This window comes from Mastacembelus armatus, chromosome 13, assembly GCF_900324485.2.
Source record: "Mastacembelus armatus chromosome 13, fMasArm1.2, whole genome shotgun sequence".
Taxonomy (NCBI): domain Eukaryota; kingdom Metazoa; phylum Chordata; class Actinopteri; order Synbranchiformes; family Mastacembelidae; genus Mastacembelus; species Mastacembelus armatus.
In genome coordinates this window covers 9,726,459-9,748,743 of record NC_046645.1, presented here as the reverse complement: position 1 = coordinate 9,748,743, position 22,285 = coordinate 9,726,459, and the positions used below count along the sequence as shown (strand labels likewise).

The 22,285-nt window shown below is 38.2% G+C and overlaps 2 protein-coding genes across 2 annotated transcripts; one reads left to right on the top strand and one right to left on the bottom strand.

Annotated features, from left to right (window-relative positions):
- Positions 1-110: 110 nt before the first annotated feature.
- tmprss13a (transmembrane serine protease 13a) lies at positions 111-7,970 on the bottom strand. Its single transcript, XM_026298754.1, has 13 exons — positions 7,743-7,970; positions 4,918-5,086; positions 4,714-4,824; positions 4,289-4,447; positions 3,963-4,089; positions 3,422-3,517; positions 3,158-3,201; positions 2,541-2,703; positions 2,030-2,208; positions 1,581-1,679; positions 1,087-1,229; positions 826-978; positions 111-696 (listed from the first exon to the last, which is right to left on the bottom strand). Exons 1-13 carry the CDS (start codon positions 7,758-7,760, stop codon positions 682-684), a joined length of 1,476 nt encoding a protein of 491 aa, XP_026154539.1. The 5' UTR covers positions 7,761-7,970; the 3' UTR covers positions 111-681.
- Positions 7,971-11,496: 3,526 nt separating this feature from the next.
- il10ra (interleukin 10 receptor, alpha) lies at positions 11,497-16,405 on the top strand. The gene is made up of 7 exons (XM_026298863.1): positions 11,497-11,731; positions 12,317-12,437; positions 12,717-12,886; positions 13,011-13,156; positions 13,563-13,731; positions 14,569-14,687; positions 14,866-16,405. The coding sequence occupies exons 1-7, from the start codon at positions 11,644-11,646 to the stop codon at positions 15,793-15,795; spliced, it is 1,743 nt and encodes a 580-aa protein (XP_026154648.1). The 5' UTR covers positions 11,497-11,643; the 3' UTR covers positions 15,796-16,405.
- Positions 16,406-22,285: the final 5,880 nt, after the last annotated feature.

The following is a 22,285-nucleotide window of genomic DNA, read 5'->3' as shown; positions in this document are numbered from 1 at the left end:
TGTGATTGACAGCTTGTGAGAGTGTTGTGGCAAGGATTGATTTTGTGATTAATCAACTCCATGATAAGGGTTTTCCTTTGTTTGTTATTTAATGTATGCTCAGAATATATTGTTCAGTGGTCCCACACATAACACAAACACAACAGAAATTATTGTTAGACTCCATGGTAAATGTAAATGTGACACAGAGGGAACATACACATTGACATACATTGAGAACAACTACTTCTGGAAGCCGTTGCCAGTGTGGGGATAAGGTGAGGTTTAAGTGTACAGACAGTGCCAGCTCAGTAAAGGACTCAGGGGTCACACTGCTTTCATTCTTCATAAAGTGAATACATAAAGTGTTCATTTTTGATTTAATATGGTAAATAATAGTTAACAATTTAAAAAAAAAAAAAAAAACCTGAGATGTGTCCTGAGGTAAAAACACACCGACACTACTATAAGTCATTTTAAAAGAGCATCACTCTCCAATTAACTGAAGAAATCAGACCTGACCTGAGAAGGGCCAGCTGTATTTAAAGCTTGCTCAACAAGTACAGTAGGTAAACATACAGTATGACTGAGTCACCAAGACACAGGAATAAAATCAGGAATGCAAGACTGAAGGAAGTGGCTTAATAAGGGGACTCACTGGGCAAGGGGGCAAGCCTATCATCAGCAAGGGATAAAGGGATATCACGGCCTCTCTTGCTGTAGGAGACACAGAAAAGTTAAGATGGTTAACAGCTTTGATCGCTAGGTGTGAATGTGTCCTAAACATTTGGATAATACATATGCGTTCCTACACTATTGATTAAATTTTTTCTTTATCCATTATACCTGCATGTTGCTGTAGATCCATGGCAGGACACTGGTGACATTGGTGTAAACACCAGGATTATTTTTTCGGCCACATCCAATTCCCCAGCTGGTGATGCCCGCTAAGTACCAAAGGTTGTTTTTCTGACACACCAGAGGTCCACCACTGTCCCCCTGTGAAACATAGTTCACATTAAGTTCATTTAAATTAGCTGCATGTTCACAGCTCTGTGTATATTGGTCTGATTATTATAAACCTGGCCCTTCATAGTGACAGCTCACCTGACATGAGTCTTTGCCTCCTTTCAGGTCTCCAGCACAGAGCATGTTCTTGGTCACGGCACCTCCATACACATTGGGGCTGTTACACACTTGTGTATCAATGATGTCCACACTCACTTCCATCAGACTCCTGGAGGCAGTACCTGAATTGTAGAAAACAACATGCACCTTGATTTTTTTTAACAAGATTATAAAATATGTAATCTGGCCTTTTGAGTTATTGTTGTAAAGTACAGATCTGAGACTCAGTATAATATGCATTTATTTATTTATTTTTTAATTATGTCTAATAGGATTTATTGCCACAGGGATGCCACACTGAAACACCTAAACAGTGTATTCCTTAATGTTCTGACCTGGTCTGAGTTTATAAGTCCTTGCTCTATATGTATGCACCTTATTATGTCTGTCTGTTTTTTCTGCTACAGTGGAAGCTACTGGGGAATAAAATAAACAATAATCCTAGTATGCTAGGTGAATATGCCCAATCTTACCGGATCCTTCAACAGTGGTGCCAAACCCTGTGGTCCAGCATTTAGTTCCTGGGACAAACTGTTGGTCAGAACCCGGCAGACACACTGGTTGGACTTTGTCTGGGGAGCAAAAAAAAGTATTTAATGCTTGGAAAAACACTCACAATCCTGTGTCCTCAGACAGATGCACACACACACATGCACAAAGACACACAAAAACACTGAGCTGGGAAAATCAGATTACCAGGAGGACTGTGGTTTTAGCACAGTCCTTAAAAGCCCGGACTAAACAACAAGAAAAAACAAAAACATTTTGAGTGTGTGTATTCTCAAGCAGGATCCAATCATATTGGAAACCCACTCCTTACTCTTCTTTGGGTGCAAATAGGTCATATGTCCACAATGACAGCTCTGGTATGCAAGTCAAATAAATAGGGATATTATTTTAATAAAGTGAAGATGTGACTGACCATTGAAGGTAACAGGAGATGTAAGTCTGAGCAGAGCAACGTCTTGATCATTAGTCTTGTTGTTGTAGTCCTCCTTGAGTAGGATCGTTTTAACCAGGTATGGCTGAGGTAATGTGTCCTGAGAAACCATTCCAACATACACTTTCCACCTCTCCACCGTGAGAACTAAGGAGTTGCTTCTACAACACAGAAATAGGCTGTTTGTTTGAAAGGAATGGACTCCTGCTGGTTTGGCATTGGCACTTAAATTTCTGTATTGGCACTTAAAGTGTATGAATTATGTTCAAAGAATAAACAATATAGTATAAAAGAAACAAGACAGATGTAGTGAAGGAGGACATGAGGATAGTTGGTGTAGGTGAGGAGGATACAGAGGAGAGGGTTGAATGTAAGCGAATGATTCACTGTGGTGACCCCTGAAGGGAGCAGCTGAAAGGAAAAGAAGTATAAAAGAAACAAGACTATCAAAGTGTGGAAAGGGTTGCAAGGGTGCATTTTCGATGTAAGTCACCTTGGGAAGCAGTGGGCTGCAGTCACCACAAAATCAGGAGCGATCAGGACTCCTCCACAGACGTGGTGTCCTTGATAATGGAGCGACACCTGCCATGGCCAATTACCCAAACTAGCTATGCTGCCCCCAATGATCCGGGATGTGGACCGCTGCCGACCACAGTCTAGGAGCAAGAGACAATGTAAGACACTGTACAAAACAAATACAATTAAACAAAATACAACATTTTATATTAGGTCGAACGATGCTTCTATATTTCTTATTGAATTTCAGTGAATTTGAGTTGATAGAATCATTATATTGTGCTATATTCTGCCTTCAAAGTCAATTATTCCAAGAAATTCTGAATTTAAAACTAAAGCAAGAGTTTTTTGTTTTAACATGTGAGGGGTTATCCTAGTTTGCCTGGAGGCATGGAAGCACAAGAGCAAAGCACTGATTGCTGAAGTAGACATGACTGAAACAGAAAGCTATTTGAATTTGATCCTGCTTTAAGAATCAAGTCAAAGAAAATGGCTGGATGTGTCATTGTAGGTACTGTGTGCGTGAGAGAGAGAGAGAAAAGACAGAGCTAATGTGTAGCTACATAACTGCAGGAACAGATGGAGGCTCCTTACCTACACACTGCAGGAAGACAGTATTCTGCTCTGGACAGGAAGAACTGCATAATGCCACAATAAAAAAAAAAAACCTGTTAGTTAACATAGGTCATACAGTAAGTCAATGTGTTCGCAGAAAATAAGTCTGAAGGGATATATTTCCTGAAATGTTTTTAAAAATACTGCAGTATTTCACATAATGAGATAATAGAGTGAGGATGAAAAGATCATAGATTAAATGTTTGTCTGTGTGTGACAGAGAAAGAACACTAGATCATATACCTGACATTTAACAGAGCCTGGATAGGCTGTAGGGCGCTGCTGATCAGTGCTAAACTAGTGGGCTCCTCAGACTGGACTGCTTTGGTTAAGTACGACCTGGAGACAGACAGAACGATTATTTGGAAAGCTGAAGAGGTAAAGCACATACAGAGATACTTTGCTGAAACAATGGCCAACTGGCTGTGGAAACCTATTAAGGTACTGTCACACTGAGACACATTAGAGATATCTGTGGAGAAGCAATTCACCCCTACACACACAGCAGCAGGTGAGGAGGACTTATAGTTCTGAGTGAGTAAATTGAAGATAGAAGCCCACATGACTGTCATGTAAAATGACTAGCTAAATCACTCCTTCTTGAAGTCTGAGTTAGCTCTAAATAATTACAGAGAATGATAACAAACATCTTTCTCTTTTTGCTAAAGTGCTGATACAAAATGGATTTTCAGCATTTAGTCCTACAAATCTCAGACCTTTCTATGGATGTGGTTTAGCGCAGTTTAGATCAAATTGGCTTAGACTAAATTGTTGTTGACTTTACTTTCTGAATCCCAGTTGAGCACAGGTTTGTTCAGCAAAGCTCATATCCCAGCCGTGGTAACACACTGGTAGGAAGCGGTTATCTTGAGATGTCCTGACCTGCAGTTTGTTGTTCTCGCCAAATCTCACTGGGAAAGACAATGTTTGGGTTAGGACAATGACAACTTCAGCGACATCGCTTCAGCTGGTCACGGCTAACGCAATGTCATTGCAATACATGTGATGTATGTGGCCTGAGTGGTGCTGCTGGTACTACTAAAATTACTGATAATATTATTAAGGTAAGTGCTGGTGAAGTCATGGTGTATCTGCATGCACCTTACTCACCACAATTAGTTTCATCGGTGCCCATTTGGCAGTCTTTTATGCCATTACACTGGACAGCATTGGTGGAGCAGGTGTCATTCTTTGGCAGTGACAGCTCTTCGCTTCTGTGATCATCATGCTCGTCATCATCCAGTGTTGCCCGGCGGACACCATAACGAACTGTCATTGAGGCATAGTGGAAAGTAATGAGTATGGCTAAGCAGAGGTACAATGTGCCTTGTTATTATTTATAGTTCCCTATATCTTGAAAAAAAAAAAAAAGCAACTTAAATGAACTACTTAAAAAAATATCTCACTGCTTATAATTACTTTTTAAAAGCAGGTGTATCCACAAAAGAAAAATAAATATTATAAAAATGTGTTTATCATGCAGCTCCCTTAATTGGAGCAAGTACAAATGATCTATATGACCAAACATAACATACCTCCAAGCCAGATGCCCAGTGCCAGCAGAGCAAGGAACAGTAAGACTCCCACTGACCCTCCATAACGGTGTGCCGTTTTCTCACAGCATCTGTTCTTCTTACGACTGGGGGCTGGATACAGACATAAACACACATGAATAATCCTCAAAGTGATTCAATAACACTTGAATTGGATAGAATACAGGAGTTGTGGCTATCACTCACGTATGCTTAACTGTGTGACTTGGGGAGCAACCACAGGTGGTGCGTACTGGGGGATGTAACGCGGCTGGGTGGGAAATGTCAGGCCTGGTCCTGCACCATATGGCGGTAGGTAGGGATGAAGCGGGGGATGACTGTGCACAACAGACGAGTAAGGAGGAGGGAGATCGATCTGGGAGGAAAAACATAAAAGACAGGAAAAAAGAGAGGAAAGTTAATGACTAGAGGTGATTCAATTGATAAAATCCCTCATTTTAAGAAAACAAAATGTGATGTCTTTAAATGTACCATCTATTAAGTATAATAATATCAGTAGTTAGATAGACAGTAAATAAGGAAGCAAATCACATATTTTTGGTTTCCCAGTTTAAGCAGCGAATCTATTGTCTTCTATGAAATCTTCTATGACACTATTACCAAGTGAAAATATAAGCCCACACCTGGGGAAAACCTTACACACAGTCATGTGTCCGGGAAACAAAGACGTTTTAACCATTCAGTTCCTCATTCTGCTCTACAGATTTTGAGTTTGTGGTATTTGAATTTTTGGGACTTGATAGCTAATATCAGCTCAAAAAGCTCCATCACTCAGTCACCATGAAGGACTCATGACGCACAGATTACTCAGACTCTCACTGGTAAAATAATAGCCTCTCTTATCACTGAAACCTGTACTCTCGTTATCACAGTACATTTTCAAAAGCAGGAATTTTTCGCCGATTGTCTTGATTGTTCAAACAATCTTCACTGACTGCTTGTCAGAACGCAACCATGTTGAAGTTACGATACTGTACATACTAGGATGTTGTGTCAGAATAAAATGATAGGAAAGCCGCCATCTGAAGAGTCCACCCGCAGCTCCTCTAAAGCTCAATGAGATATATGTTATGTTTTTTTTATCCGTACAAATAGAAACTGGGTTAGCTTCTTCCTTGTGTTTTTGGTCTTTGTACTACTTTAATGAGTATGGCTACAGGCATGAAAGTGGTTGTTCTGATTCTCAGCAAGGAAGTATTTAAGCATAATTACCAGAATATCAGACTACTGTACTTTCATTGTCAGTAAACTCAATCTAATGTGTTTAGTTATTAAAGGCATTAATGTGCACTAATTGGTATGTGTTGTGGTATGAGGATGCAAATTCCTGAAAGCAGAACATTTATGTGACAAAACTTGCTTGAGCACAAGTTGCATGATCACCTGTGCATTTACGGAAAGTAGTACAATGTGATCTAACAGGCTCTTCTGTTGTTCTATGAATAAAAGAATTCAAACCAGGTCACACATGGTTGGTTTTAGCCCTTTGGAAGAAGAGGTTTCATCATGGGTACATGCTAATAGACACAGATTTGGTGTTGCATTGTGGCAGTCTGACATCTGTTGTTATTATTGTCTTTTATTTTCATTTTAGTTTGTTTCTTTTTTTCTGTAAGTTATTTGGTGTCATATGGAGTACGAGAACAAAACACTTTCTTGCAAGGGATTAAGAAAGTATTCTGATTCTGATCTCCATAACACCTCACTAAAAATTTGATGGCGCTACAAAAATTGTAAAATGTACAGACATAGTCAGTTTCTGTTACTGTATTTTCAGTACAAACTGTTCATGATGAGCACAGCATTGAGCAGTAACCATATCAAATCTGCGCATTTTTGCAGGTTTTACTTCCCAATTGCCAGCGACCATCATAAAGATATTGTTCCTCCTTCATCAAAAAAAAAAAATAAAAAAAATCCATCAACCCATCCATCTATTTTCTACACCCACTTATTCCTATTTAGGGTCATGGGGATCTGCTGGATCCTATCAAAAAAATCATTTATCAATAAGATTAAAGGATTTCATCTGCTGTGGTGGCACTGAGAAGGTTATGGGGAACTCACTACAAAAGGAGTTTCATTTTTCCATTTCTATTGCACATTGAACAAATATCATAACATGCCTATAGGCAGCATACACCCACTCAATTGAAGTGCAATGACAGAGCTGAATTCATTGTATTGCCTAGCACAGTACACATGGATCATATTGCACAGCTTGCCTATTAAAAAATATTGAATAGTGGAAGAAAAAAAAAAAAACACAAAAAGATTAAGGGTTCACAATTTAAATGACTTGAATGACTTGAATTTTAATCGAACAATAGCTATGATAAAGTTACAAAGCTGCTCAACATGATATGGGAAATTTGTTTCTTGTTTATGTTTAGTTGCCCAGTCGATGAAGACAAAGTTAAATTACAGTAGATGCATGCCAGGTACTGCGTTTGTTCAGAACATACAGTTTAGCGATATCAGCTTCATTTAAACAAATCCAGAATATTACTCCTTTATAAAACAAAACATTTTAGTGTCAGGTGCATACCTGTGGCAAAGTCAGTATACAATGTGCTCATCATCGCAAATCTTAAGTTTGTCTCCTATTCTTAACCTTTAATTTGAACATTTTTTTCCTTTTGTACATCTTAAGTAGTAAATAAATAGGAGTAACCGTGTTTATTTGAATTGAGAGAATCCCCTACATCAACCTTTACAAAAAAATGCAAACACCCTGCTTACCTGCTCTCAGGTAGGTAAACTAAAACAAATGCTCTGATGTCAACACAATAACAACAGCTTTCAACCTTCTAAAGTCTACATATGCTTACAGCCAACACAATAGGCTGAAACCCAAACACAGATAACAGAAAGGTGCAGAAACAAAACAAGAACCAGAGTATCTGGTGAGTACAGATTAAGGAGGAGGTTTCACTAAAGGCTGAAGTCAGAGGCCAAGAAGCACACCGGTGCAGGAAGAAAGAGGAAAAGTAAGGCGAGGCCGAACTTACCGGCTTCTGCTTTTCCATCGGACACAGGCAGGCAGGGAGCAAAGAAGCAAAGAGCTGAGAGCAGTTTGGTGTTTACTCAGTCACAGAGCACTGGTTAGTGCATGATAGCGCCACATCAAACACGTCTGCTCTCCTTGACCCTTTCTCTCCTTTAAACCTATCTGAGTTTGTCGCTGACCTTCATCTAAGCAGTAACAGGTTCGTCTGCCTCCTCCTCCCACCTCCAGCCTCCACCATTCTCTGGCTTTCATTCTTCTCAGGCAGGCACGCCCAGTCCACCTGCGAGACCGGTTTCAAAGTTTATTCCACAATATGAAGCTCCATTAACTCTCAGATGACACCAGCTGAGCTGTCAGGGCCCAGAGCCAAAATGTCCTCCTCTACACATACTGTAAAATGTAAAGTAAAATACAGTAAAATCATTTTTTTAATTACAGTGATTTTTAATATTTTTTGATTTTCATGAAGAATGTCGTATCTGTATATTTTATACCATAGCACATGCAGAGTGCTGGACAAAAAGAAGCTGTCAATGTGTCAGAAATACATGATAATATTAATGCCTGTTATTGTTTGAGTGTTTCCTTTAGCTTCTGTTTTTGAAAGTCAGGCTGATAACCAATGTCTTTGCTGTTTCTATAATACACAGATGATATTCCTGGAAACTTTTATAGTTTTCCTCTGATCTCACCTGTCAGCTGTGTATTCACTTTTACATTCACATTCCAAGGTCGCTTCAGTTCCCTATATCGTTTCTCCAGTTTTGCAATTTCTCTTTTATTTCTTACTTGAGACAACATTTACCACCACTTCTGTTTTCTGTACCCTGTCCATTAGCAGGATTGATCACATATGCTTTGTGCTTATCCAGCTCTGGATAGCCTCAGGTGGTTCAGTTGTTTTGCTTCTCGGTGTACGATTTTCCTAAATCTTTTACCTGGATACACTCTAAGCTTGCATGTGCTGTATGATAAAAGGGAGGCACTCTATTGACTTGATGCTGAGGGCCTGCTCTTCTGTACAAAGTTTGCTATAGCACGCAGAATCATGAATATAGGGAACTTGATGGCAACAACATAACAACTATGGTCCTGATGTGAACTCAGCAAGCCCAGAATATACAGTATAACCAGGAATATTAAGCAAATAGAGCAACACATAAAATCAGTGCTGAGTGCTGAAATACAGAAGGTCAGATAAACTTTCAAAATTCAGTAATTATTTACAGACAATGATATACTGAGTTTCTGAGAAGGATCATAACATATTCTATGTAACACCACTAGAGGGTGATATTATGTATAGTGGCGACAAAAGAAGTACTGCAGTAAAACAAGAAATATCACATTGTAAAAAATAGTGATAGAATTAAAAGTCCTGCATTCAAAATATTACTTAGGCAAAAGTACAAGTACAAAAGTATTAGCATCAAAATATACTTGAAGATAGTTTGTGAATTTCCCACCAGGGTTCTGTGATGTTTTATGATTATGCTGTATTTTGTTGTAATGTGTCAGCCCTTTGATAGACTGTCCAGGGTGTACCACAACTCGTACCCAATGTCAGCTGGGACCAGCTCCACTACCACCCTGAATTCGGCTAAGCGGTATAGAGAATAGATGGATAGATTTAATGAAGTAGCACAAAATGGAAATTCTCCAAGTTCAAATACCTTAAGATTGTACTTATACAAATATACTTGACTAAATGTACTTAACTTTTTTCCACTACTGATATACAGTCTTTTCTAATATGTATGTAGGAGACCAGGCACACACCAAATGACCTGTGAGAAAAGCCCCTTTTCTGAACAAAAGCAGCACATAATCTTTGACATTTAAATAAGAGCCCCCACAGCTCAGATTTAGTCAGCAATTTCTCACCCATCTGCTTAACACAAATTGAAACAGTAACAATGTGTTTGCGTTTACCAGGAACTAACTTAAACAGTCAAATGTGATAAGGAGGTGAGAAACAAAAAGGAAATGGAGCTCTATTTGCCTATAATTAGGAGAAATATGCCTTCTTAGAACTAAAAGCCTCTCTCAAGTACTGACTGTAACTAATGAATGTCACAAAAATGTAAAGCAAATAATAAACTAATGATGGACTTCTCTTCCTGGACATCGTGATGACGCACACTTTAGTGTATTAAAAGAGGCACTGAGGTTATGTTACATTATAACGGGGCGTTGGCTTAATTATAGGCATAATAAAGGTCATATGCCAACGCTGTATTTACTTAATAAAGCTAGCACCAATGTCATATATCAATAAATCAATAACATTTAACTGGGTAAACTTCCATATTTTATTAGTGCCTTTTCCTGCACTAATAAAGTCATGATTGGTACCAGTTATATACTTGTACTTCTTAATGTACCTTGCATTTCTACAACTTTGGGAAATACTTCTTTTTTTTTTAATTTAATTTAATTTAATTTTATTACTATGCACCCTGGTCACTTAATGCCATTAAAGAGTTTTAGGACACTTTAAAGACTGTGGTGAAGACATGATTTCAATCAAGGTTCATTGTTTTGTTATGGAGCGTAAACATATCATGTATGTCCTGTATTTTTAATATGTTGCAAACCAGTCTAGCTCCTTTTGAAAAACAGATCTATCAATGGGACTTCCTGGTAAAATAACATAAGCAAAATATTATCAGAGGAAACAAGTGGCATAATTTGATTCTTTCAACAGTAAATATACTATTAATTTAGGGCAGTTCTGTTATAAATCCATCATTTTATTGTTGACTAATCACTGAACTGTACTGTGTCTGCTCCGTGTTATGGAAATAGTGATAGTCATTATGTGAAAATACATTTCCCAAGCAGTGAGCTCTTATTTTTATCTGCTGACCTGTAAGTTTCAACTTCTAAGTAGCATGCGAACTCAGAAAGGCCCCGGGTCAAACCCTCTTGCTATGAGAAGATAGTGCTGACCACTGGCCCACATTTTAAGGGGTAGTCCCTTAAAATGTGGACTAATACTGTACATATTGGACTCATTATGCATTGAGCTATGATGAAAGTATATGTCAATAAAACATGTAAACTTATATCTTATTTCTATTGCCAAATTTGCTTATCTTTTATACCTTTTATTCATTTGCTTTGCTTGTCAATATTGAAAAATAATGATATTCATTTAAATTATCTATAATATTGTGTTATTTTCATTGTCTTTTCTCACTCAGTTCTTCTCACACTGTTTTGCAAAGCCACCTGCAATGCAGCCAACCACAGCTGACGTTTCACAGCCACAGACTCAGAAGAAGATACGACACTTGTACATGCACTGTAGTCACAGTAGGACTAAGATGGTAAGTAGATACGACTAAGATGTATCTTCTGCTTCAAACTGCATATTTTATTAGAGAAACTACAAAATAAAAAATACACATTCACTTTAAAACAACAGACTTCCCCACTTATCTAGCTACTGCCTACAATGAACAATTCGTGGAAGGGGAATTCCTAAAAGCTTCCCTTCCCTTTTCTTTTTTTGACAAGTTTTGTTTACAGTTCACCGTACATCACAACGCTGTAGAGAGCGGAAAGGGGAAAAAGCAAAAGAAGAAGGAAAAGCAACTTGACAAGAGATGTTAGAGAGAGTCATGAAACTAAGGACAGAGCCACTGATGTCATCACAACCGGAAAGGCATCATCGGTCGGGGAGGGGAGTTGAGCAAGAGAGGAAGGTATTGGGGCGGACTGTAGAAATAAAGTCATTTGGGAAAACCGAGCTGCCTCTTATTTCCACAGATAAGCGAGAGACCAACTTGTTGAGAAGAAAAGATGTACACATTTACAAGGTGTGTACAGCATAATTTCCTTTAGTGTTGACTGGAATAAAGGACTTTACTCACAACTACTGTGTGGATTATGACTAAATGATGAAATCACTCTGGACGCCAAAAATGGATTTAAACAAGACACCAATTCTTGGCTTACTGATTATCTACATAAGCTGCGTGTCAGGTAATTAACAGACTTTATTGCACCATATCTTCTTCTTATTTTTTTGTCATTGTATTAAACCATCATAATGACACCATCCTCACAATAATTTTTATTGCCAATTTTGATGTCAAACTCTGTAGAGAGTGACGAATAAAGATATTCTGGGAAATGTTCTTCTTTTATGATGAAAACTATGTTTTTAACCAGTGTTTACAATATAGTTTCTATCACAGTGTCAGGGGAAAAAGACAGAATTTTATACAGCATTGTTCGCAAATGTTCCTCCTCCATTCTCGTAAATTAATCCCTCAGCTGAAGTGGAAATGGCTAAAAGTCTTGTTCCCTTCTATGAAACGCCCACAGACAATCCCTAAATGATGTGCAATTTGTTTTCACCACATCACATTTTTCATTTTGGATTTTCAACTTCCTTTTCGTCTCCTCGCCTTCGCAAATAATTTGTTTAGTATGTGTAGGCCAGGTCTTTGGTTTTACAGAACAGCCTGAAATTAATAGTACTTTATTTGGATTCATTTAATTGTCTTGTTATACTAAATGTTATAGTGAATGTACTTTACAATGCCCCTGTGTTTTCTGTGGCAGGACTGGACATCCCTCAGCCTGATAACATAACAGTAAATATTTTGGATGGAGAGGTGACAGTATATTGGAAACAACCTGCACGTGCCCCTCCAAGCTCCCAGTACAACGTAGAAATGGCAAAGTATGTTTCATTTCAAAATATCAGCTTTGCTTCAGAGTTATAGTGTTCAAATTTTGCAAATCAAATGTCCCAGTATTCTCTTCTTATATTCTTTACTTCTAACCTGCTTAAATGTGTTTATAACCACAACCTCTCATTTTGGGGTGACTGATTTGACTAATTACATAAGGACAGATATTAATCACTACTGAATGTTTTACTAAAACCTTAGAAGTTTTAAACCTTGTATTGATGACTCCACTTCTTTCAGCTGGTGACTGCTGTGTTTTCTGTTCTCAGGTACTATGATGAATGGGCCAGGGTAGACAGCTGCACAGGGATCATAAAGACTTACTGTGACCTTAGCAATCTTATACATGACTACCGTGGTTCCTACAAGGTCAGAGTTCAGCTGGTCGCAGGTGATGACACATCTCCATGGACAAAGAAGAAATTTCTCCTAACTGAAAGTAAGTATAGTTGTCACTTGGCTATGATGTTGGGGTGGTCTGGTAAAAATATTGTACTTTGCAGGTTATGTAATTACACAGTCACTCAAGAGTGTTGGTTTCTTATCTTTCTATGTTCCTGTAGGTGAACTGCAGCCTCCCTCCTTCAGTTTGCAGGCTACATCCAGCACTCTAACAATTTATATTTACCAAAAGCCCATTCTGAGAAAGCTCTTTCCTTATGGACTCACCTACTCCATCTATCTGGAGGAGAAAGGACAAAATAATAAGGTAGGAATTGGGTTCAAAGGCACAATATGTATGTACAGTAAAGACTGCAGCCATATTTTCCACCAAAACTATCACTAAAATAAAGATTCAGACCAACTGGAACCTTTAAATTGATTATAAATTGAACCCAAATTTTAAATATTTGTTAATATGCTACTAAAACTTGGTTCTATTTAAGTTGGGATAAAATCTACTACTTAAATACTGTTTAAATTTATGTTTTAAAATCCTGACTGGACCTTAGTCAGGTAAATAATCCAATATAACAGTATTAGAATATTTAAAGATTTAGAGTCATATATCCAAATCAACATCTGCAACATACTTATCTCAGAGTCTGTTGTACTGTGTGATCTATATTGTACAGTGCATTGACCTGAATGTCATTTTGATGTTTACACTACAGAATATAACAGAATACTTGAAAGATGAAGTGGATGAAGAGCAGAGAATTAAGACTTTCAGTTCTCTCCACTGGGGAAAAGAATACTGCATTAGCATCAAGATACAGGGCAGTGGAGCTCTCCATCCCAGCAGTGTGTCCCCTAAACGGTGTCTGACACTGCCTGAGCAAGGTAAGAAAAATACTGAAACTTTTATGACTAATAAGGTGCCAACACTAAAATAAACATGAGAAACATCCAGTGCATATGTCAGCTGCTGCTAATGGACATGGCACATCCACACATACATATGCTAAATTCAAATAAGTCAAACTTATTTGACAAACCAGAAAGTAATAAAACAGCAGTTTGGGGAAATATGTGTATTCAATTTCTGGATGAGCGATGACCACTCTACATGCTAAATAATATTGCCCCAGACAGCAACCAGTTAGCTTAGCTTAGCATAAAGATTGGAAATAGCTAGCTTGGCTAATTAACACATTATAGCTTGTTTGTTTAATCTAACAAAACTTTATTTCCCAAAAGTTTAAGCTGCTTCTTTAACTTAAAAGTGCAATGTTAAAAGATTTTGTGGATTTAATAGATAGCAGCATGCAGAGCCCCCAACCTCCGCCAACCCACTCCCCATTTCTAGGTGTTAGGGTGGGTACAGTGGCTGTCACCTTTAAAACATGATTCCCTGTCTAGAGCCAGTGTTTGGTTTGTCCATTCTGGGCTACAGCAGAAACATGGTGGGGCAACATGGCTGCCCCCTGTGAAAGGAGACCTGCTCCCTATGTAAATTTAAAAGACTCATGCTAATAAAACACTGCTAAAGTTGGTACTTCCCAGTGATTACACACAGATGACAAACTATTTATGAATATTATATTCTATTTCTGCTAATGGGTCACTCTAAATATTACACATTGAACCTTTAGAGTTTGTGCTGACGCATGATGCAAATTCAAATCTTTGGGGAAATCCCATTACATGTAACACCCTCAACTTTTGGTTTTCCGCCAGAATGGTTCATAATTGCTGTATCATCCCTCTCTACTCTGGGTGGGCTGGTAACTTTTGCTATCATGGCAGCTATCTTCCTATGTTACCTAAAACGACCAGTCAAGACACCTGCTGCACTGGTAAGTACATTACTGTAAACTACAGAAAAGCAAGAAACATATCACTTTACTGTACTGTCTAGCAAGAACATTGTTTGACAAAAAGACAAAAAGCAAAAGGTTACATAACCCACTTTGTTTGAAGCATTCATATAACAATGACAAATATTACAGAATTGATCTTTTTCCCTTTCTCCAGAAATCCGCTGTAAGTGGCTGGCTTCCACTCTCTGTTGGAGAAGGGACTATGGAGGTTGTTACAGACAAAGGATGGTTCCTGTCCAGTTACAAGACAGAAGTGGAAAACTGCATCAAAGACCCAGTGACCCAAGTTATGATAGCGGACACTGAAGAGGAGGAGAGGAGGACAAGCATGGACAGTGGGATCAGCATGGTGTCCAACTCTGCTATAAACAACAGAGGAAGTCCTCCAATGAAACAAGAGGACAGTGGCTGTGGCAGCTTAGGAGGCCCAGAGAGCTCCACCAGTGGTCAGACAGATTACCCCCTGCAGGATAAGAAAACTGGTAATGACACAGTTCAGAAAAGGGAAGATAGTGGAGTGGGACTGGGCCTCCAGCTTAATTCTTCTTCCATAAATCAGGATGGACAGGACAGCGGGCCTCTGAAAGAATCTGTAAATGAGGGTAATTATCACCGCCAGACGCCCTCCATTATGCAGATCCATGTGTTAGACGATGAAGAGGCCTTTAAACAGACACTTCCAGATACAGATTTAGCCGAAGTGGTCACAGGTTACAGGGCTGGGCCTCAAGCTTGTATCTGCTCAGGAGCAGGTCAGTGCACTTGGTGCCATAAGCAAGGCCATTATGGATCTGACGTTATCAAACAATATAGAGCTATGTGTATTGAAAATGGACTACTTAATGGTAAATGTGACTTTGTGGATTCTTACAAAGCGGGGCTTACATTTTCAAGTTATGCTAGTAAAGCGCCAATGGACGCTGTCATGATAGATGACTTAGAAAAGACTTTTATACAACTGGGAGAGACTTTCCCTTTGCTAACAGCACTGTCATCCATGCCGTTAGTAGAAGAAAGCCAGGACTTCAATATGAACAATTTGCCTCTTTCCCTTTGTGATGTACAGCTGAAAACTGAAGACTGATACACTATGGAATGTGACAATGCTATTTATATAATTATGCTGACAAAACCCGGCTGAGTACTATATTTCAGCAAAACAACTACATTTTACCTACATGACAAACTTCTGAATCATGAACTAGGAGCGTTAGGTGGTGTTTTTTTTTTTTTTTTCAGTATTGGAACTCTGAAAGAAAAAAGCCAGAAATGTGGAGAGGAAACAAAGCTCTCACCACCTTGTTATTAAAGGAAGGAAGGAAATAAGGGCTAAACCACATAAGCTGTTGGCTGGTACCTGTAGATTGGCGACTCAAGAGCTTATAGAAAATATGTCAAAGTTTTGATTCAGACATGTCTTGTTTGACTAATATGTGGCATGTCGGAAGTGAAACTGATGTGGGGAGCAATGCAAAGAAATGGTTTGACAGTTACGTGCTTTGGGGACATGATACAGTTTGAGGAAGAAACTTTATCGCCTCAATTTAAATGTAAGAATAGGTTTCTTTGTGAGCCAATTTAAAATATAAGTGCTCATTTTTCATTCAGGGCATTGTATTCAGGGCATCTCTTAACATAATCCATATATTTTTTGTGATATCAAATGATGTCAGATAAAACCGTTAAACAGCAAACATTTTTGTCTTTATTTTTATTTACATGCTGAACATTTCCTTAATGGTTCTTTCAAAGGATTTCTTACTAAGCAAGCAAGAAAATATACAAAAAACCCAACCAGTAAACAAATAACGTTATGTTGATTCGCAGAAACCATGACTCAAGCAAACACAAGGAAAACCCTGAAACAACAAAGTAATACCTACTGGAAAAGAACATCACGTTATTGCTAAGCTGTACCTGGGATGCCCGTATGCAAATTGGGCACAGTAACCAGAGCATTGGTTTTGAGGCTTCAAAACAAAAACTTCCTCTGTTACGCTTCAATCAGTTGAAAAAAGTCCCACACTGCCACCCACATCAATAGCACGAAGCTAAATTTATACAAAGCTAAATTTATATAAATACTTACATTTATCTTATTTTTCTTTTTACATAAATTCAATACAGCTTAAGTACAGTAGTTTCAGTGATAGAATGATCATGCTCCCTACTTCTTCATGTGCAACATCAAGTACAGAGGAAGTGAGACAACTTTTGGCTAATCTTAAATGCTGAGAAAATACAAAATCCTTCTTTCACATGTTACTGGTTTTGTAGCACATGATTGCTGAGTTTATGATTCATGGTTTTTTTCACCACTTTATGTATGGCTCAATTACACTGCTCCATGTTGAGCTCTAAAGCTTCAGCTCCTGCTTCGGCTAATATGCACTTCTGCAAGAATTCAACTATATTTTAAAGCAGCTATGGATACACCATATGGGAACCACAAGGACTCACTGCTTGACTTTTCTGATACCAGTGGAAATTACTGAGACAGAATAAAATAAGCATGTTGGGAAAAAAATGTTCTGCTATCTTTATTTTGGTAACGCAAACCTAGCAGGGCAATATTCACTGCAAAGATGAACCACCATAACCATCGTTTTCACAGTGAATGAATCAATGTAAATATGGATTAGTCCCATAGTCAGTAATGAAACAAGGTGGGAATTCCCACCACTGCTTGTATCACAGAGTTACTGAAACATCATAAGCAGTTACAGTTCCCCAGGCTTTCAGGAGCCCTGAAACTTGTGTGGTATTTTGTTGTAATCTAAATTATTTATTTATTTGTTAATATTCACCACTCAAAAATAACAAGTGAAAAGCCTTGAGACCATCTTCACCTAAAATGTGTGTGATTTCTGCAGCTCTGGGCAATATATATATATAAATACTTCCACAGCCCTGGCAAGTGCTCTTTATCAGTTATTAGAAGGCAACAGGATACACACTGCACATTCAAAACAAAAAGTGTGAGGAATCAAGGGGTCAGTAATTGATCTTGCAAGATATCCTGGCCTTTGTCACCAAATATATCCAAAGTCTTTGAGAATTAACACTGGAACAGAGTCTTTTTACATCTAGACCTTTACACTTTACTTAGTGATGCCTTCTTAAATTATTTAAAAGTAAATCAGACCGAATTTCTGGAGTCTACCCGTGATAATGGTAAAAAAGCAGTTCAACTATGCATTGGCGCCTGACTTCATAACTGATTTTAGTTTTGCAGTCAGTGTTATAATTCATGCATATCCAAATGTTCAGTGGAGTGAATGTAGATTATGCCCAGTCACGTGACATATGAGGTGGTGTGCAAATCAGCACAGCTGCAGGTAGTCAACTAAAAAGTTCCACAATATTTCCAATATTTGGAAACCAAACTAAAGGAATTTCTCCCAGATATAAAAAAGCTGTTGGAAGTTTTCTGGATATTACTTATAAGAAAGTGGTAATTCTGACTTTCAGAATAAAGTCTATTTTTGATCACTAATATCATTACAAATTAAGAAATGCAGAGAATTTGTTTCTAAACATGGCAGCTCCATAAAACACAAAGATTGGAATCTTAAACCTTTCTCAATACAATTTTTGTCTTGTTTGCGTCAAAGTTCTATTTTTAACTGAATAACATGACCTTTATAATGATATTTATTCACCTTACTGTTGGTAGCTGCAATCAGAAAAACACCTGCTAAAGAGAAGCCTCTTAGTTTCATTAAGGGAAAAACAATGATACTGAGGTTCCGCCAACGATAGAAAGTATGAAAAGGGTAGCACGTATGTGAATTTGGGGGGAAGTCACCCGCATCTTACAAGAAAACTGATCTGCTTAGTTGCTGCGGTTAAACAGCTTCTATTCTGCCTTTGCTTGAAACCTTTTAATGACTAGAACAGTATGTGCATTTGTTTCTCTGTGGTGTGTGTGTGTAGACTCCTTTTTGAGAACATAAAGCCACAACATGACTTTTTTTTTTTTTTTTTTTTTAACTTGTCAGGTTCTCATGACAAGTAGCAAGATGAAATTACAAGTAAATATTTAAATGTATATTTTCAAATTCATTTCAATCTATTTTAAATTTACATTCATATGACATAAAAATCCTATTTTACACAATACACAACAGTATACAACACGTCTCTGTTTCAAGGCATGACTAAAAAGCTGGCCAAGAAACAGCAACATGGTTCCAAAGCATCAAGTCATACAACAAGTAAAATGTGACCTAGAAATAACATGATAAATTCCCTCCACATTGAATTATAGCAGCATAACACAAACAGGAAGAGATGGCATTCATGCTGAAAAACAAGATGAGTGGTGAAAGTAAGAGATGAGGGGCATCCTTTCCATTGTTGTGGTTGCCAGAATTAAGTGCCACCAATTCCGTTGTTATTTAATGCTACTGCTTATGGAGAAAGGAGGGGAAGACTTCTTCATGCCTACTTTACTGTAGAAATAGAGATCAAACACAGCAAACATATTCATACTAGAATAAAGCAGCAAGAGGACAATAATCTGAAATAAAACTTTTTATTTGAAAGGTAGGTAAGGAAAAATCCACTTACGTTAGCATTTTGTCCTTCAATGAAGGCTCTACAGATAAGAGGAGAGACAATGAATATGTATTTCTATATAACAATTGCATGACAAGACTCATATTGTAATCTGGTTGATGTGATGGGTGATGTTTACCATGTATGCAAATTTCTTAAAGTCTCTTCCTGCACAAATATAAGTGCTGGTTCACCCAAATTGAAAAGCTGCTCACAGTATTTGGGTTTTATTTGTGCAGGTAGAAATATCTGTTCCTAAGATTCATGCCTCTGCCCCAGATGAGTTAAGTTAGCATAGACTAATGGATCTCTGGTAGTGTACCATATTTTACCGTACTTGTCACTGCCTGCCTCAGGCCTCACTTCTTTATACCAAATTCACTCAACAGAAAAAAAAAAAATTACTTGCCAACAAACCCTCTAGAACAAACCTCTGGTGGTCCGACCTTAACTTTCCAGTCACGCTACTGTGGGTCCATAGCCAGTTCTGTATATCTAAGTTTTTTTGTCCCTTGAAGGCCATTTCTACAGCATCTCTCCATCCTCAATTGATAGTCTCGCCCTGCCTTTAGCTGCCCTTTTATGCATCATGACTGTTCAAAGTTGCTTCTTCCCTGCCTTTTTCACCCTCCCAAACAAAGAAAATACCTGCTTGAGTTTTCTTCTCATTCACAAAGTTTACCTCTAGGTGTTTACTTTCAATAGCTGCTGCTAGACACTTCAACTCCTGGTTATGTCTTGAGGTGTATCACCCATGAGCCAGGCTTTTTTTACTCCCTGAGAGAATGTGTTGCTGTGACGACACCCCTGAACACAAAGGAAACTCTGGGTCCTCACCAACCCATCTAGTCAGATTTTGAGGATAGGGTACATCATCAGGATGCACATAACATAAATCTAATCCTACCTGCTGCCATGTTCCACACTTCTCTCCAACTTAGTTTCTTTCTTTAGACACTTTCCCAGTTCATCCGCTGTCCCTGCTGTGTCTGAGAAACTGCCTTTGCACATCTACAAACCTTTTTCTCAGAATCTCATTAACAAACAGTTTCCTCCTGTCAGTTTTGAAGAGAAGTTTCTCAAAGAGCCATGAAAAGCTTTCACAGAGGTCTTTGGACTTTAAGAGTAATCAAAATTGATACGGTGTTGCTGTTGAACCTGTTTACACAATAAAGCAACATCACTATATGGAGGAGGCAGCCAATATGCATATCTCAAAACCTGGTCAGATCATCTGCATAAATTAATACCACTTGTCAGAAAATCATTGCTATAGTGATGGATCATTAAAGCTCCACTCACTCTTTTTCTTGCAGAACTTTTTGCACTTTTTGCATTTGTACTTGCAGCAAAATTGTACAATTGCAATGGTGAAGAGGATCGCCAGGATGCCAAATCCCACAGCAACCCCGACTGCTGCCGGGTTTACACTGCTGCCTGCAAATACAAACACAAAGAGGTATTTAGATTATAGCTATAGATTTACAAAATGTTAAAGATCATCATAAAGCATTCAAGAACCATAAACGAGTCAACCGAACAACAAAAAATGTTTTTGAAATGCACAGAATATTGTGTTTCTGACAAACTGAAATACTGTGTCTGGCTGCCTCCACCTAATTAGATCGTATATGAATAGCATATCTGTTCATTATGAATGAATATATTCTTTCTGATGAAAATGATTAAACAAACAAACAGAAAGATTCTGGCCCTGCATCTCTAAAGACCCTTGAAAGACAGGTGTGTAAGAGTAAAGACAAAAATAAAGAGTTAAATTAAGTTACCTGTTTTACCTTACTCTTCTTAACCAACAGCTTTATTGTATACTGTAATGGTCTAAAAGACTCTTCATACCATCAGTTATAAGCTGCTAGTTAGGAAACGAACAGAGCTCAATAACTGGGAAATAAATACAAAACACAGCCCAGGTAACATTGGATACAGAGATGAGAAGTACTTTTTGTTGGAACAGCAACGCTGCAAAATATAAGGTAAATTTTTAGAAGCCATGTGTGACACTGTTGGTGTCAACAGCATTAAAACTCAGTATCTCACCAAAAGACACTTACCACTATTCCCCATAGTTGACTAGCCAGGATGACCTTGTTTATCTCCCGTCTGTCTTCTTGTCCCCTCTCTTTCAGTTTAATGTCGAGTAGGTTGTGTTACATAAGTCTTCATTAAAGGATTTCTCTGGACTCTCGATAGCCAAAACAGTGTAGTCTCTTCTTCTTTGCCTACGTCTGTTTTTCCATGTCCCCATACCAGTCATTCTTTTAAACCAGTCCATCTTCTTTCTTTCTCCTGCATCTCTTATAGCCTCCCTTCTTTAGCAGATAAAGCAAACAAAGTGGAGGTGACAATCTCTCGTTCCCACGTGGACAGTCCGTGAAACGGCCCATTACTTTAGAGTTTACTGTGGAGTACTTTGATACTGTGCAGCAGCAAAACTTTTCAAAAGACAACATTCACCCACATTATTGGACTGTCAGAGAAACCTCTAATACAACCAGAAACTCTACAGCAGTCTGGCCCTCTCAAGAAACAAATCAACTATATTGAAACGACTGCTATTGTATATAAAGTCCCATTCAATAAGGACATGTTCTTTCGTCCCTCAGGTGTCCATCCCAGCGCTAGTATCTACCTCATTGCCATGTAATAACACCTGAATCAGGTACTGCATGCAGTCTCCTGCTGGATTACTGTGTTATTACACAGCATTGTCATCACTGTTGAAAATAATGACACAGATGCTAGATGAAACCTGGGATGGAAAGAGTACCAAAACAAGTGGCGGGACTTTTTACACTGACTCACAAAATTTCACCAAAAACATTGAAAATATTTTGATAAACAGACTTTTTTAAAAAAGCGTTTCTTTTCCATCCAATTAAATGATTCTGCTATATGCTGATACTATCCTGCTGTTGTATTTCTAGGATAGCTGAGTAAATTTCCATATCTACACAAGGTGGAGGGAATCTTTCTCTTTGAGAAAAGTCTATCAC

What these genes read in the sequence shown, in the direction of transcription:
- il10ra (XM_026298863.1), top strand. Translation starts at nt 11,644, where the DNA reads ATGATGAAATCACTCTGGACGCCAAAAATGGATTTAAACAAGACACCA. An exon ending in AGAAAGGACAAAATAATAAG is followed by an intron (nt 13,157 to 13,562) that starts GTAGGAATTGGG and finishes TTTACACTACAG; the next exon opens with AATATAACAGAATACTTGAA. An exon ending in TCTGACACTGCCTGAGCAAG is followed by an intron (nt 13,732 to 14,568) that starts GTAAGAAAAATA and finishes GTTTTCCGCCAG; the next exon opens with AATGGTTCATAATTGCTGTA.
- tmprss13a (XM_026298754.1), bottom strand. An exon ending in CAGGCTCTGTTAAATGTCAG is followed by an intron (nt 3,202 to 3,421) that starts GTATATGATCTA and finishes GGCATTATGCAG; the next exon opens with TTCTTCCTGTCCAGAGCAGA. An exon ending in GAGGCAAAGACTCATGTCAG is followed by an intron (nt 979 to 1,086) that starts GTGAGCTGTCAC and finishes TATGTTTCACAG; the next exon opens with GGGGACAGTGGTGGACCTCT.